Source organism: Podarcis raffonei, chromosome 2 (genome assembly GCF_027172205.1).
Source record: "Podarcis raffonei isolate rPodRaf1 chromosome 2, rPodRaf1.pri, whole genome shotgun sequence".
NCBI classification, from domain to species: Eukaryota; Metazoa; Chordata; class Lepidosauria; order Squamata; family Lacertidae; genus Podarcis; species Podarcis raffonei.
In genome coordinates, this window is record NC_070603.1 from 6,303,122 (window position 1) to 6,319,360 (window position 16,239).

A 16,239-nucleotide genomic window follows, 5' to 3' on the forward strand; every position below is an offset into this window, starting at 1 on the left:
GGTGGTGGACAATAGAATAAAATAAATAAAGTAAATAAAATAAAATAACAAATAAAATAAAATAGGTCCTTGCTTTAGGTGGTTCTGTAATATTGCACCCTGCTATTTTCTTCAAGGCTGTTGCCCTCTTTAGGGCAGATGGGGCGCATCTTTCCCCTATGGGGAACGACACCTGGCGGGATGCGATTGCCTTGGGATTCATTGCTCCCCCACAATGTTTGCTGGTACTGACGATATGGTGGGGCCCAGTCGTCAGTGCTGCCCTGCTGAGGTCAGGTGCAGCTGGTCGGGAACCAATGCCTAGACAAACTACCACCGTGAAGGCCGGAAAGCGTGTTAATAAGGCAGTGGAAATAAAATACAGGTCGTTGGAAATGGAATGCATTCAAAGGTTATGTTCGTTAACATTATTGGTGTCTTGTTTTATCTTAGGTTTAGCAGCTGTCCGCATCTGGATGGTGGGGCACAGCCTCATGCATTGGGCTGGCATCAGTGCACGGCAGTCCGGATTGGGACCGGGTCTTGGCCTTCCTCCACATGTGCAGTTGCCTTGGCTGTCCAGACGGGGAATGCGCCGGCCAGAATTCCTGCCAATGATTCGGAGGCAGGTGCTGCTGGAAGGGCCGCCCACTGCTGTTGGGGTGCAGCTGGGTGAGAACGACCTGGTTTCCATGGACTGTTTTTTCACCACGTGCTGCAATTTTGGGTGACCTGGAGAAGCTGCGGGCAGTGGTGCCGACAGCAAAATATTTTGGTCAAAGCTTTTGCAACGGCGCATTTGGAGGGGCAGTCGTTGCCCAGCCGCCACTGAAAGGCCAGAAAACGCATCAACTCCGCTGTATCTAAAAAGATCGTTGAGCTGGGTGGAGATGTGATTTTTCACCCTGAGATTCTTTTTCAGGCGCCATCCTTTTTCCGAGCTGATGGCGTGCACCTTTCTGCTTCTGGGAATGAGGCTTGGATAGGTGCGGTAGTGGCCAAGCTGAGGTCTTGGCTGGGGCTGTGAGTGGTTTGGCGGTGAGCTGTGGGCTCCATGGCGGTTAGGCATTGGTTAAATTGGTGCTTGGAGGGGTAAGTGCCTATCCCTCCAAATGATGCGGAAAGGGAATTCCGTTAAAGGAATCCAGGGGCTTGCCATTCTTTTCGTCCTTGTCCGTGGAGCCGGACTTGGGCCGTGCAAGCCCCACAGGAACATGAGGGTGAGAGGTGAGGGACTGTTGCCCAGCTTCATTTTCTCACCCAATACTTGTTTCCCACGCTGGCTTCCGTTGGTGTCCGGAAGGCCAGCTCTGTCCCTGAGGGCAAGGACAGATAGTCATAACCAATGCCTAAGCAACCACTCACATTTTTTGTATTTGAATAAAGTTGTGGCCAAAAATTATGCCAAAAACCTTAAACAAAAATTGAAGTGTGAAGTGTGAATTATTTTGGGGGGTGGCACTGTGGGACTCAACACGCAATCCTAGTAGCTCGTGGTCAAAAATGAGATGGCAAGAATAAATATTGACATCCTGGGCATCAGTGAACTAAAATGGACGGGAATGGGTGAATTCAGTTCGGATGACCATCATATCTACTACTGTGGGCAAGAATCCCGTAAAAGAAATGGAGTGGCCCTCATTGTCAACAAAAGAGTGGCGAAAGCTGTACTGGGATGCAATCTCAAAAATGATAGAATGATCTCGATACGAATCCAAGGCAGACCTTTTAACATCACAGTACTCCAAGTTTATGCACCAACTACTGGTGCTGAAGAAACTGAAATAGACCAGTTCTATGAAGACTTACAACACCTTATAGAAGTGACACCAAAGAAGGATGTTCTTCTCATTATAGGGGATTGGAATGCTAAAGTAGGGAGTCAAGAGATAAAAGGATTTAACCTGTTCATCTTTTGCGTACCATTCCAAGAGCAATTTATACATTTTCGACAATAATTTCAAATTGTTTTCTAACAGATCTTTTTGTTTTTGACTGTCTTAAAGATATCATTTAATTGGTGAAACTGTAACCAATCTGTTAATAAATCCCTTATCTCTTCAAAATCTTTCAGTTTCACCTGATGTTCCACCTCGGTTAACAGCTCTCTATATGTCACCCTATTACTTTTCATATTTATTTTTTTCAAAGGTATCACTTCTAATGGGGAAAGCCACCAAGGTGTTTTCTGTTCAAGTAAATTTTTATATTTTCCCCATACAGCAGATATGTCCAACCCATCGATCACAGGCCCGATTCCTGTTGCTCCCGGGCCCGAGGCAGCCCAAGAGAGCCTAACATGCTCTTCACCAGAAAGGCAACGGCTCCAAAGCCAACACGAAAGACACACACGCACAAGAAAGGCAGAAGGAGGAGCCAGTGTGAGGCAGGAGGCGGGAGCAGGGAGGAGGAAGACGGATTGAGGGTTGGCAATGGGAAGGCAGCAGCGGTGGATGGTGGAGCAATGTCGAGATGTTGTCCGATGTCAGTATTCCCTTTGGAGGCTTGCCAAGTTTGGAGGGTCTCTTCGCCGAGGGAGAGCCTGGAGGGTTCAGTGCCCCCAGCCCCCTCCCCCTAAAGAGGCGATTGATGGAGCAAAACAGTTTAATGTTGGAGCTCTCCTTCTCCTGCCAGCAAGCGACAAATTAGTGAGATGGAAAGGACTCCTAATTACCCTTTGGAGTTGATTCCAAAGTAACATCACAGGAGGCAAACATGCCTTCCTAAGCGGGGGGGGGGGGGGCATTGCTAGGACATTGGCATGGCCCCTTCTCTTTGGTTCAGATCCGTCTGGTGCAATATGTGGTGCAATAATGGCAAAATAAGGCATACGATCTGTTGGCTGCTGATGCTGAGCTTGCACAATATTTATAGATGTAGATAGGCTCATACTGTTCCTCTTTATTAAGCTGTTCAGTTAATAAAAAGCTAGCTAGACCTATTACTTATACTTGTTTTGGCAAAAAGAAGACAAGATCTTGTTTCTATATGCTACGACAGCTGCAAGAATTATGTTAGCACAAAATTGGAAATTAGAAGTAATACCCAACATAAGTGATTGGCAGGTTAAAATGATAAATTATGCTGAGCTTGATAGAATATCAGGAAGATTAAGGGACCAAGACGAACAGAAATTTCATGATAATTGGAAGAAATATTTAATGTATATGGAATCTAAATCTCAGGTGACACTGGCGGGTTGAAATAACTCTAACAGCGGGAAAGGCCTATGTAAAAGAGTTAAAAAGTACGCGACTATATAATTTATTCGATACTTACCAAAGGAGTGGAGGGAAGTCCAAGGCTCAGTTGAGACTAACTCAGTTATGTATTTTATTTATGATTTGTGAAGTGGATATAATTTGTATAAGGTATGTGGTGGATTTTTTGTTTATGTTTTTCCTGGATATATGTGCAAATATGAATAAAAATTTATAAAAGTATACTTGTTTTGGCTTCCGCCTGCTCCAAGCAGCTCATTGCTTCATGCAAAATTTCTCCTTCCCCTCAGTAACACTGCGAGGGAGGCTAAATAGAGCAGCGAGCTTCATGTGGAGCAGGGGTTGGGATTTGGTTTCTCCAAGGCTTGCTAGGTGCCTGTGTGCCCTCACTCTTGCAAGCTTCTTCCCTGCAGGTTTCAGCCATGTGGCTCTACCTGGCTGCCCTGCTGGGGCTTTACTTCCTTCACCAATGGTACCAGGAGAGACAGACAGTGGAGAACCTGACGGAGAAATATGTCTTCATCACCGGCTGTTCCGCTGGCCTTGGGAACCACCTTGCCAGGCATCTTGATGCCCGGGGTCTGCGGGTGTTGGCAACCTGTACCACCCAGAAGGGGGCAGTCCTGTGGGAAAAGACTCATGGTCTCTCTTTGGAACACATTTTGGGTGGATAGTGCATGAACCCGTCATCTCAAAGAGTGGGAAAACAGCAATAGCCATGGACGCAGAGGTCAGACGCATCCTGGCAAAGCAGAGGCACTGTGGGTGAGGGGTTCCTGTGTCAGAGAAATTGGTCAATTGTCCACCCTGGATGGGATTGCATTCCCCACGAAGGAGCAGGTTCACAGTTTGGGGGTTCTTCCGGTTCCAGCTGTGTCACTGGAAGCTCAGGTAGTGGCATTTTACCAGCTGTAGTTAGTGTGATTTGACAGCTATGAACATTCCTGGACCTGGAAAGCTTGGCCATAGGAAAGCACTGTTTAATGTCTGGATAAGATACAAAGATCTGTTAGAAAATAAAACCCCGAGATGGCTGTCACCAATGGAAGCAAAGGCTCAGAAAAAACTCAATATGGAGACCAAATGGCCGAAGTATTGGGAAATTCTGGAGCAAGAGGGAGATAGACTAAAACTGCAGAGTTTTGAAAAATTAAAAAACAGAGTGTGAGATTGGCTTCATTATTATCAAATAATGGAGGCATATAACTTGGACAAAAAATTAGGCTTTCAGGTGGAAAAATCAAAATTGGAAACAGAATTGTTAGATTCTAAAGTTAAGAATTTGTCAAGAATGTATAACTTGCTGTTGAAATGGAATACTCAAGATGAAACGGTGAAATCCGCTATGATTAAATGGGCACAAGATGTTGGACATAATATTATGATGGCTGACTGGGAACAGTTACGGACCACTGGTATGAAGTTTACGGCATGTAATGCCCTAAAAGAGAATTTAATGAAAATGATTTACAGGTGGTACATAACACCAGTCAAGTTTGCAAAAATTTACCATTTGCACTTGGACTTCACTTGCACTTGGTCCAGAAGTTGCAGTTAGTGCAGATGGCTGCAGCATGGTTGCTGACAGGAGTGAGACATTGCCAGCATATAACACGTCTGCTCAGAGAACTGCAATGATTGCCTATTTGCTACCAGGCAAATTTTTAGCATATAAAGCCCTTAACTGCTTGGGACCAGTTTACCTGCGAGATCATCTTATCCTATATATGCCCAATTGACCACTTCAATCTGCAGAACTGGCACCGTTACATAATACCCATTCCGTAGGTGTAGGAAATTGAACTTTGAGTGTGGCAGCACCTGCATGTAGGAACCCCCAGACCATGGGCATCAGGCAGGCACCTCCTAATTTTTTGTGTGTGTTTAGAGAAGCCTACCCATACATGTTGAATGTTGAAAGTCATAATCCATTTTTACCTTATTGCTGATTTTATTTTATTGAATGTTTTAGGTAGTTGTTTTTAATTGTTTCCACAGATCATTTTATTGTTTTACACTCTTTGTAAACCACTTTGAGTTTTTTGTTTTCTTTTACAACCCATCAGTGCTAGATTTTATGAAATGTAGACAAGGAAGGAAGGAAAGAAGGAAATGTTACCAGACTGGTGAGGAAGAGAAAGTGTGGGTTTCTTGGTTTCAGAAGCAGCCAAACATTGGATGCAACATACAGCCTATGATATCCATAAGAATAGAATACTCAATGAACTGTGTTTGGCCAAACCTTTGCTTCCTGCTTGCTCCTTCACCCACTCCGTCGCTGCTGCCATGCTCTCTGTACTGGTGACATCCAGAATGGTGGTTTTCAAGCGCTCTGAGGTGGCCTTCCTCAGCTGCTCTGCCCCCTTCTGCGTGAGACAGGCTGCCAGCACCCGCAGGCCCCGGGCATCCAGCTGCCTGGCAAGTAGGTTTCCAAAGCCAGAGTCACACCCCGTGATGAAGACATATTTCTCAGTCAGGTTCCCCACCGTCTGCCTCTCCTGGTACCATCGGTGAAGGAAGTAAAGCCCCAGCAGGGCAGCCAGGTAGAGCCACATGGCTGAAACCTGCAGGGAAGATAACAGACAGAGTATAAGGGCCAAAGGCACTCCTGTGCATCAACAGCAGGGCAGCTAAAATCTCCATGGAGAATATGAATCATGCAGAATGTTATAGTCAAGGACACATATGTGAGGAATCCCCAATTAGATCTCCTAATACCTTTTTTATTTAGAAGTAGCATCAGGATCCGCAGGCCTGTGTTGCTTTCAATCAAGGTCTCTATTGTGGAGTATCCATAATAAAAATGCACAAGTATGGTAGGAAAGTGCTTAATGTCACTTAAATAAATGTTTCATAAAAGTGCTATGAAACTCACTCATTCAAAAAGAACCTTCCCTTCTCTGCAGGTTAACATTGGAGCAGAATACTTAACCCACACATTTTTTAATGTTGGGTAGCTCACAAACACCAATGGGACCCCCTCTTCACTCTAAGCTCTCAAGAAGCATCTTTGTTCTTCCCTGGATCATGGATCAAGCAACTCTGATTGACACAGGAGAGACTCTGTAGGTTTGTAGGTCCAGATTACTGCCAGGGAAAGCATAACCCTCTGGCTGAGGGCTGGCCACCCTTTTCTCTCCACTCTTCACTCTCTGTTCACTTCAGCTCCCCCCCCCCCCGGATTTCCCCTGTCTGCTTTCCTCTCCCTCAGGCTTTGCGCATTCCCTTGTGTCTGCACACGCGCACACATTAAATTAAGCCAATACAGTGGTACCTCTGGATACGAACGGGATCCGTTCTGGAGCCCCGTTTGCATCTAGTATCAAACATAACTAGTGATGGCACGTCTGCACACACGCCATTTTTGGCCACTTCTGCGCATGCGCATGATGTCATTTTGAGCCTCTGCACATGCGCAAGTGGCAAAACACGGATGTAATTAGCTCTGTTAATTCCGGGTTGCCACGGAGCGCAACTCGAATGTGCTCAACACGAAGCGCATTCCACACAAGGTATGACTGTACAAGATTAAGCAACACAGCCATTGAGCCATAGGTTCATCATCGCTGCCCTGAAAGAGTGTGCTGGAGCACAAGCACAAACCTTGGTCCTTGCACAGATGTCAGAAGATGCCTTTAAACATAGCAATGGAAAATCAAAGACTGAACAATTATTTTTATGAGTTTCTTACCTCCTCTGTAGAACTTTCAACTGCTGGCAGTTGATGGGGTGTTGTTCCTGAACTTGGGTGTCCTATGTGTTACACAACCAATGCTTGGACTTTTAAACCTTCAGTCCGGAAGTGTTGGAGGCCTTTTCCCATTGGCTGGGGGCATGTACCAGTTTCAGAATTCAGATTTCTTCTCTGCTTCTACCTCTGATGCCCTCTAGGTTGTACTAGGAAGGAACAGATCCTCCCAGTTAGGCTGGGCATGGAATATTTGCTCATTAAATTCAGAAAAAAGAGGAGAAATACAAGTACGTTTGCCCTTCTGTGTGTGTGTGTGTGTGGTGTGTACACACATCTACACACAAACACACACACATTTTTCTTATGAATATAAAAAGACACTTTTATGGGCTTCTTATAAATGGAGAAAGAGAGAGGGCAAGAAAGAAAGCAAAAAGTGGAGCTATATTTCCTGATGTGCACAATTGATTTGCTTAAATTGGAAAAACATCTCTTGATCTTGTACTTCTCATTGTATTCTCCAGTTCATCACATGACAAAATATGTCATATGTGTTTAAAAATCAGGTCAGTAAAGAATCACTAAAGAATGGGGGAAATACGTGGATTATTTAAAAAATATTTGCAAACATTTAACTACATTAGCAGGAAGAACACAACACAAGAAGTTAAATAATAACTTATTTGGAAACTAGACAGTAACAATTATAAGGAACTATAGGGGAAATGCAGTGATAAAAGTGAAACCAGAAGATGAAACAGAAGGGGAGGAGGGAAATCAAATTATGTTTTTATTTCTGAAGATGTACTGCATTTCAGATCTTTTGTAAAACTGAAAACTCGAAAAATAAAATTAACAAACAAAACAAATTGGGGATTGGACCTTGAGCAAGTGCAATATGTGATGCAGTGATGGCAAAATAAGGCATATGACCTGTTGGATGCTAATGCTGGGCTTACACAATATCTGAGCTTAGTGTTGCTTATGTCTAGATATTTATAGGATCATACTGTTTCTCTTCATTTGGTTGTTCAGTGAATAAGCAGCTAGCTAGAGCTATTGTTTATACTTGTTTTAGCTTGCCTCTGCTGCAAGCAGCTGATTGCTTCGTTTCTCCTTCCCCTCAATAACACTGCGAGGGAGGCTAAATAGAGCAGTGAGCTTCATGGTGGAGCAGGGGTTGGGATTTGGTTTCTCCAAGGCTTGCTAGGTCCCTGTGTGTCCCCACTCTTGCTTCCAGCTGCAGAGGCAGAGCATAGACATCTTGGTTGTCCAATCCACTTTTAAAACCATCCAAGTGGGTGGGCATCCCTATCTCCTGAACCTTCCAACATGCAACTTCATTGGATGTCCATGAGTTCCAGTGTTGGAGAATGAGAAGCAGTGTGGTGTAGTTCCCTGGGCCTTGGAGTTCCCTAACCTATTGGTATTGGGGGACTTCAACATCCATGCTGAAGCCACTCCCTCCTCACAGGCTCTGGACCTGGCATCTTCCATGGCAACACTAGGGCTCTCCCAGTTTGTTTCGGGCCCCACGCTGGATTTGATCTTTGGCGTTGGTATAGATGTGATCATGTCTCCTTCGATGAAGGTGCCATGGTCTGATCACTACGCTCTGAAAGCCAGGATTGACTTTCCACCCCCACCCTGCTTAGGTGGCGAGCCGATTTGGGCTCGCCCGCAGAGGCTGATGGACCCTGAGAGATTCCACCAAGCCTTGCGGGACCTTTCTCCCCCTGGCGACTCATTGACTGAGCTTGTTGAGGGCTGGAATATCCAGCTCCTGGCAGCCATCGATGAGATCGCACCTAAGCGCCCTCTGCGACCCCGCAGAAACCGGGCTCCCTGGTTTACCAAGGAGCTTCGGAAAATGAAGCGGGATCTCAGACGGCTAGAGCGAGTATGGCGGGGTGCCCGTGACGGAGCCTCAAGAACATCTTATAGGGTTTTTATAAAAACCTATGGGATGGCAGTGAAGGCTGCTAAGAAGTCTTACTTCTCGGTCTCCATTGTATCCGCTAGCTCTCGCCCAGCACAATTATTTAGTATAATCAGGTCTTTAACGTCCCTTGAAGGACAGCCAAATTTGAAACACAGCTGTGAGGCATTTGTGAGCTTTTTTGCGGAGAAGGTCCTGTTGCTCTGCCATGCGGAGAAGGTCCTGTTGCGGTCCTTTTTTGCGGAGGTCCTTTTTTGCGGAGAAGGTCCTGTTGCTCTGCCAAGTTGGATACACTAAAGGAACTGGAGGCCCCTCGACTGTCCTCGGGTCCAGTATTGGACCACTTTGACCGGATATCCCCAGCGAATGTGGACAGACTCCTCCAAGCTGGAAAGCCCACCACCTGTCCTCTTGACCCGTGCCTGTCTTGGCTGATTAGAGCGCGTCCAGACGAGGTGCGGGCCCCCCTGGGGGATATCATCAATTTATCCCTTGGCACTGGGATATTCCCAGGGGAATTGAAGGAGGCAGTGGTGCGCCCACTCTTAAAGAAAACATCATTAGAACACTTAGGTAAAGGTAAAGGTACCCCTGCCCGTAGGGGCCACTCTTGCCAGACTCTAGGGTTGTGCGCTCAGCTCACTCTAGGGGCCGGGAGCCAGCGCTCTCCGCAGACACTTCCGGGTCACGTGGCCAGCGTGACAAAGCTGCATCTGATGAGCCAGAGCCGCACACGGAAACGCCGTGGAGCGCGCCCCACCGCGGGAATTCGAACCGCCGACCATGCGATCAGCAAGTCCTAGGGGCTGAGGTTTTACCCACAGCGCCACCCGCATCCCATGCCACCCGCCTCCCTTAGATCTATCCAATTACCGCCTTGTTTCGAATCTTCCGTTCCTGGGTAAGATGATTGAGAGAGCGGTTGCTGAACAGCCTGGCAGGTTTCTGGATGAAACATAGGCTCTGGATCCATTCCAGTCCGGCTTCTGCGCTGGTCATGGGACCGAGACGGCTCTGGTTGCCCTAACAGATGATCTCCGCAGGCAGCTGGATCGAAGCGGGTCGGGGCTGCTGATTCTTCTAGACCTGTCAGCAGCCTTCGACATGGTCGATCACCAACTCCTGGACCACCGCCTTGCCGACGTGTGGATCCAGGGCACAGTCCTTCAATGGCTGCGCTCGTTTCTCTCTGGTCGGGGACAGAGGGTGGCGCTTGGGGGGGAATTGTCATCGTGCCACTCCTTGGTGTGTGGAGTGCCTCAGGGTGCGATACTCTCTCCGATGCTTTTTAACATCTTTATGCGCCCCCTCACCCAGCTTGTCCGGAGTTTTGGGCTGGGTTGCCATCAGTATGCCGATGACACCCAACTCTATACTATACCAGCTGCACTGGCTCCCGGTGGAGTACAGGATCAGGTTTAAGGGGCTGTTTTTAACCTTTAAAGCCCTATACGTCCTAGGACCCTCGTACCTATGGGACCGTCTCTCCTGGTATGTCCCACAGAGGAACCTTCGGTCTGCAAATAAAAACATCCTGAAGGTCCCAGGCCACAGAGAGGTTAGGCTGGCCTCAACTAGAGCCAGGGCTTTCTCGGCTGTGGCTCCAATCTGGTGGAACGCTCTGTCACAAGAGACTAGGGCCCTGCGGGACCTGACATCTTTCCGCTGGGCCTGCAAGACAGAGCTGTTCCACCAGGCCTTTGGTCAGGGCGCAGCCTGACTCCCTCCTCTGGCAATCTGCACAGAATTTTGCTTAACGGTTGCCATCAATTTGATTTTAATTAATTTTTATAATGTAATGTTTTTAGAATGTGGGATTATTTGATTGTTGTTAGCTGCCCTGAGCCCTGCTTCGGCTGGGGAGTGCGGGATATAAATAATATTTATTATTATTATTATTAGTGGTTAGAGTTTCAGACTAGGACCTGGGAGACCTGGGTTCAAATCCCCACTTGGCATACTGCTCATTGGGTGACCTTGGGCAGTCACTGCCTCTCAACCTAACCCACCTCACAGGGTTGTGAGGATTCAATGAGGAAGGTGAGAACCATGTGGGCCACTTCAAGCCCCTTAGAGTGGGGAAAAGATGGGCTATAAACATGCCCACTTCATGCTCCCCCTAATTCTAGATCAGTTATGAATAAGATAAAAGCCAGAGGTCCCAACACTGATCTTTGGAGAGTTCCAGTTTCTACATCTCCCCATCTAGATATTCCATTTATTCCTCTACTCTGTGTCCTGCTTCTTAACCAGTTTCATGACTGCTCAGCTTCTTCAGGAGTTGGCAGTCTAAGTACACTAGGTCAACTGGATCAGTTTTATCCAACAGATCTACTTTGGATAAGCCTTCATGCTCTTTGCTAAATTTCATGTAAAGGCCTCCCAAAATGGCCCCCAGAGGTCACTGGTTGGCCTTCCTTTTAAAACTGTGTGAATCCCTGGGGAAATATTGGCTCTCCAGCAATACTAAGATCAAATGCAACAGCAGGGACGCATACTGAACTCTCTCTTTCTCTCTCTCTCTCGATATATCTCCAGAGATAAAAATTTGTTGGTCAAAATTGTCTGTTTCTTTTTCTTTTTTTATAAGATATTTATTAAGATTTTTTAAGAAACAAAACAGAAAAGTCGTAACAAAAAAGAACATACAAAAAAATTACGAAAAATACAACAATAAATGACTAAAACACATAACAACACACACAAAAAAAATAATAATTAAAAAACAAATCAATTTTTCACATTTTTCAGAATTCTCATTAGCTTGTTTCTTTGACCTCCTCACACCTCCCTTTTTTGTATTCCCAATCACATCATTAATTCAGCAAATCCTTACCCCTCTTTTTTTTTTTGAATTTAACTCAATGTTTGAACAAATTGACATCTTTATACTTTAACCAATTATCAAACCATTTTTACATATTCTTACTGATCTTATTACTAAGTCCACTTAGGTCCAGTCCGATATCACTTTAACATTCATTAATTTTACAGTATTTCTGCAAGTAGTCTTTGAATTTCTTCCAATCTTCTTCCACCAACTCTTCTCCCTGGTCACGGATTCTGCCAGTCATTTCCGCCAACTCCATATAGTCCATCACTTTCATCTGCCATTCTTCCAGAGTGGGTAAATCTTGTGTCTTCCAATACTTTGCCACGAGTATTCTTGCTGCTGTTGTAGCATACATAAAGAAAGTTCTATCCTTCTTTGGCACCTGTTGGCCGACTATGCCCAGAAGAAAGGCCTCTGGTTTCTTCAAGAAGGTATATTTAAATACCTTTTTCATTTCATTATATATCATTTCCCAGAAAGCCTTTATCCTTGGGCATGTCCACCAAAGGTGAAAGAATGTACCTTCATTTTCTTTACATTTCCAACATTTATTATCGGGCAAATGGTATATTTTTGCTAGCTTGACTGGTGCCATGTACCACCTATATATCATTTTCATAATATTCTCTCTTAGGGCATTACATGCCGTAAATTTCATACCAGTGGTCCACAACCGTTCCCAGTCAGCAAACATAATGTTATGTCCAACATCCTGTGCCCATTTAATCATAGCAGATTTAACCGTTTCATCTTGGGTGTTCCATTTCAACAGCAAGTTATACATTCTTGAAAGTATCTTTGTTTTTGGCTCTAACAATTCTGTTTCGAATTTTGATTTCTCCACCTGGAAGCCGGTTTTTTTATCCAAATTATAAGCTTCCCTTATTTGATAATAATGAAGCCAGTCTCGCACTTTATCTTTTAATTTCTCAAAACTCTGCAATTTCAATTTATCTCCTTCCTGCTCCAAAATTTCCCAATATTTTGGCCATTTGGCCTCCATATTGAGCTTTTTCTGAGCCTTTGCTTCCATTGGTGACAACCACCTTGGGGTTTTGTTCTCAAGTAAGTCTTTGTATCTTGTCCAGACATTAAACAATGCTTTTCTGACAATATGATTTTTGAATGCTTTATGAGCTTTAACCTTGTCATACCACAAATATGCATGCCACCCAAAAACATTATTAAAACCTTCCAAATCCAAAATGTCAGTGTTCTCAAGAAGCAGCCATTCTTTCAACCAGCAAAAGGCTGCTGATTCATAATAAAGTTTAAGGTCTGGCAGGGCAAATCCACCTCTTTCCTTTGCATCAGTTAATATTTTAAATTTTATTCTGGGCTTCTTGCCCTGCCAGACAAATCTGGAAATATCTTTCTGCCACTTCTTGAAACAGTCCATTTTGTCCAAAATCTGTAATGATTGAAACAAAAACAACATTCTTGGCAATACATTCATCTTTATAACAGCAATTCGGCCTAACAAGGAAAGCTTCAAATTTGACCATATTTCTAGATCTTTTTTCACTTCTGACCAACATTTCTCATAATTATCTTTGAATAAGTTTAAGTTTTTAGCAGTCATATTAACCCCTAGATATTTTACTTTCTTTACCAATGTTAACCCTGTCTCCTTCTGAAACCTTTCTTTCTCTATCGGTGTTAAATTTTTCTCAAGGACTTTGGTTTTTGACTTGTTCAACTTATATCCTGCCACATGACCAAATTATTCGATCAATTCTAAAGCTCTTTTGACACTAGATTCTGGCTCCTGTACCGTCAATACCAAATCGTCTGCAAATGCCTTCAATTTATATTGTTTGGCTCTGACCTGTATACCTTTTATCGAACGGTCCCTTCTAATCATGTTGTCTGTTTCAGTCCAGTGTTTTCTGTGTTGTCTTTCTCAATTTGGTTTTTTGAAAGAGTGATGTGAATAGAAGCTTTAGGACTCCCATGCTTTTAATTACAGCTTTCCTCTTAACAAATATTGCCCATTTTATTGCTTCCTGTTGATACTAGTTGGGGAAATTATGATGAACTGCCCAACTTTTTTTTTATTGGTTTTCAATTACAATCCAATAATAGCCCCATTATAACATTATTATATTCTAGCACCACTTCTATGGCTATAGCTGCCCTGGGGGGGGTCTGGTTGGGGCACTTCTATTGGTTGCTGGCCTGGCTGCTGTGCCCACTGATCGGCAGCCAAGCGTTGGCGTTTCCCTGTGTCTGCCCCTTTTCCTCCTCCTCCTCCTCACAGCCAGCAGCTCCCACCATCCCTTGCCAGGCCTTTCTTTGAGGGCAGACCCTGGCAAAATGTCCTGGCCGTTGGCAGAGGAAACACTTCTTGGTGGTTTTCCAATCCTTTCCCTCCCTCTTGCGACCTTCACTGGAGTTTGAAATCTCCCCCCCCCCGCGCGCCATCTATTTCCATTGGCTCAGCCGGCTGGGAAGGCTGCCTCGGTATTTCAGGAATGCGGTAGTCATGGCAATGTTCCCCTCTCCCTTTGCGCTTCTCCAGAGCCCGCACTTCCTGTCTTACCCCAATCGCGAGCACAGCCTTGGTCAGCTCATCCATTGACTGAGGGCGGGGCGCGCGGGAAAGTTCGTCTTTCACCATTGGGGACAACCCTTCCTCAAATAACATCTGAATGGGTTCGGAGTCCAAATCCCACCCGAGCCGGTGGATTAACATAGCAAAGCGCAACCAGTAGTCTCTTACTGATTGGCTTCCCTGCTTGCACCCCATCAGTTCCCGCCGCGTCATATCTTGCTCCACTTGACTGGAATACATTGCATCCATCGCCTGAAAAAATTTCTTAACGTCCTTCAAGGCGGCATTTTGCGTTGCCATTAGGGGCCTGATCCATTCACGGGCCCCATCCTGTAGATGCCCAACTATATAGGCCACTTCTTGTGTCAGTCTCAGCAGCCACTGTGGAGAAATTATCTTAATCTTTAGATTGGATCAGGCAGCATTTCTGAAGAAAGGGAACACATATCTCCTCCTTCTGAGTCATTTTCCTGATGTGGATTGCAGCTCCTCCCAGCTGCTCTTAGGAGGAAAAATTCAGAGTCCAGCATCACCTGCTTGTCAGTTAAAGTTACCATTTTGTACCATCACCCTCTGAGGTGACCTTGTCCAGCTGCTCTGCCCCTTCTGTTTTTTTTGTTTTTTTAAAAAGATATTTATTGAGTTTTTCCACCTTTATACATTAAAAAATCAAAAAGAAAAAACAAAAAAGTTAAAAACACATAAAGTTTACAATCCTTATTTTCAATAACATATTTCCCTGACTTCCCCACACCTCCCCTTCTTATATTCCAATTCAAATTGTTAATTCAATAAGTTCTTGTCCCCAATTTTTGACCTTTTTATATTTAATTCATTTTTTAAAAAACCAATTTTAACTTATAAACATCAGTATTTAAACATCCGTGCTCATTCTTAAAACTTTTTTCTAAAGTCGACCCAAATTCCCTTCCACGAATTCCCCAATTTTCATACTAATAGCAAACAAAATAAAAAAACAGATTATTATTCTGCACCCTTTGGATTCCCAAACCCCACCCCCCCTTTCCCGGTTTCAATCCCGAACAAATGTCCATCAGTCTTAGTCTACTATCAGCCTGGAGACCTCACGTACGAGGCTCTTAATTCTCTCTCAATTCCTTTCTGCCGGTTTTTTTGGTAGTCCTTAATATTAAACACCAGATCTCGGAGAAGCTCTGTCCCGATAGGGTCCATATTTCTTCCAGCCAGACCTCCATACTTAAAAGTGGAGCCTGAATCTTGTTTCTTACTCCTTTTAAGTCCAAATGTCCCAAAAGCTCCAACTTTCACCTTAATCAAATTTGTAATCCATAGGTCTTCAGATCTCCACATAAGGAGATCTCTCCATTCTTCAATCTTCAATTCAAAACAGATTTTCATCATCCAGTACTTATTTTCCTTTGTAGCCATCATGTCAGGCCTCTGGCTCTCCTTTGTCATCTGCAACATTACATCTCCTCCTTCCTTTTCCTCAGAAACAACATATATCTCTTTCTCCACACTCTCAAATCTTTCAAGTTTCTCTTCTTGTCCAGCTGCATGGACTTCATGAGTCAAGTCCTTATCAAATTCAATGGATTTGTTTACTGTTAAGTCCAGAGTTGCAACATTTGTAGTCAAAACATCAATTTGGCCTTGTAACTTTCCCAAGAGAACAAAGACTCTGTCCAATTCAGCCTGAATTCTCCCCCTTCCAGCCATTCTTGTAATGTCCCAAAACCCCCTCTAGAGGGATTTTGGTTTCTTAATATTCATTCCAGTTCAAATCCAAAAATCCAGTTAGTTTGTATCAGTTCTTCCTTGTTTTCAACAAATTGTAACAAAATTGTAACAGATATAACCAGCAGAAGCAACAGAAACAAAGTTCTCTTTTTCCGTCTTGACAGCTAATTTGACAGCTGTCAAACTCTTTAGTACCTCATCAACAGGCTCTCTCGCGGAACACTCCCGGGTCCGGGAGGGTGGCACTTCAGCTCCCAAAATTAGCTCTTTATCCTCCAGCAAGATTTCTTATACTGCCAA

General features: G+C 44.4%; 1 protein-coding gene across 1 annotated transcript in view; it reads right to left on the reverse strand.

The window, feature by feature from the left end:
• LOC128405369 (17-beta-hydroxysteroid dehydrogenase type 6-like) overlaps window positions 1-6,976 on the reverse strand; it is a 29,442-nt gene extending 22,466 nt beyond the window's left edge. Inside the window, exons 1-2 of the mRNA XM_053371912.1 lie at window positions 6,892-6,976; window positions 5,443-5,764 (exon numbers count right to left, since the gene is read on the reverse strand). Of these exons, the coding sequence (XP_053227887.1) occupies window positions 5,443-5,755 (313 nt within the window). The 5' untranslated portion in view covers window positions 5,756-5,764; window positions 6,892-6,976. The remainder of the gene's footprint in view (window positions 1-5,442; window positions 5,765-6,891) is intronic.
• Between the last annotated feature and the right edge of the window lie 9,263 nt (window positions 6,977-16,239).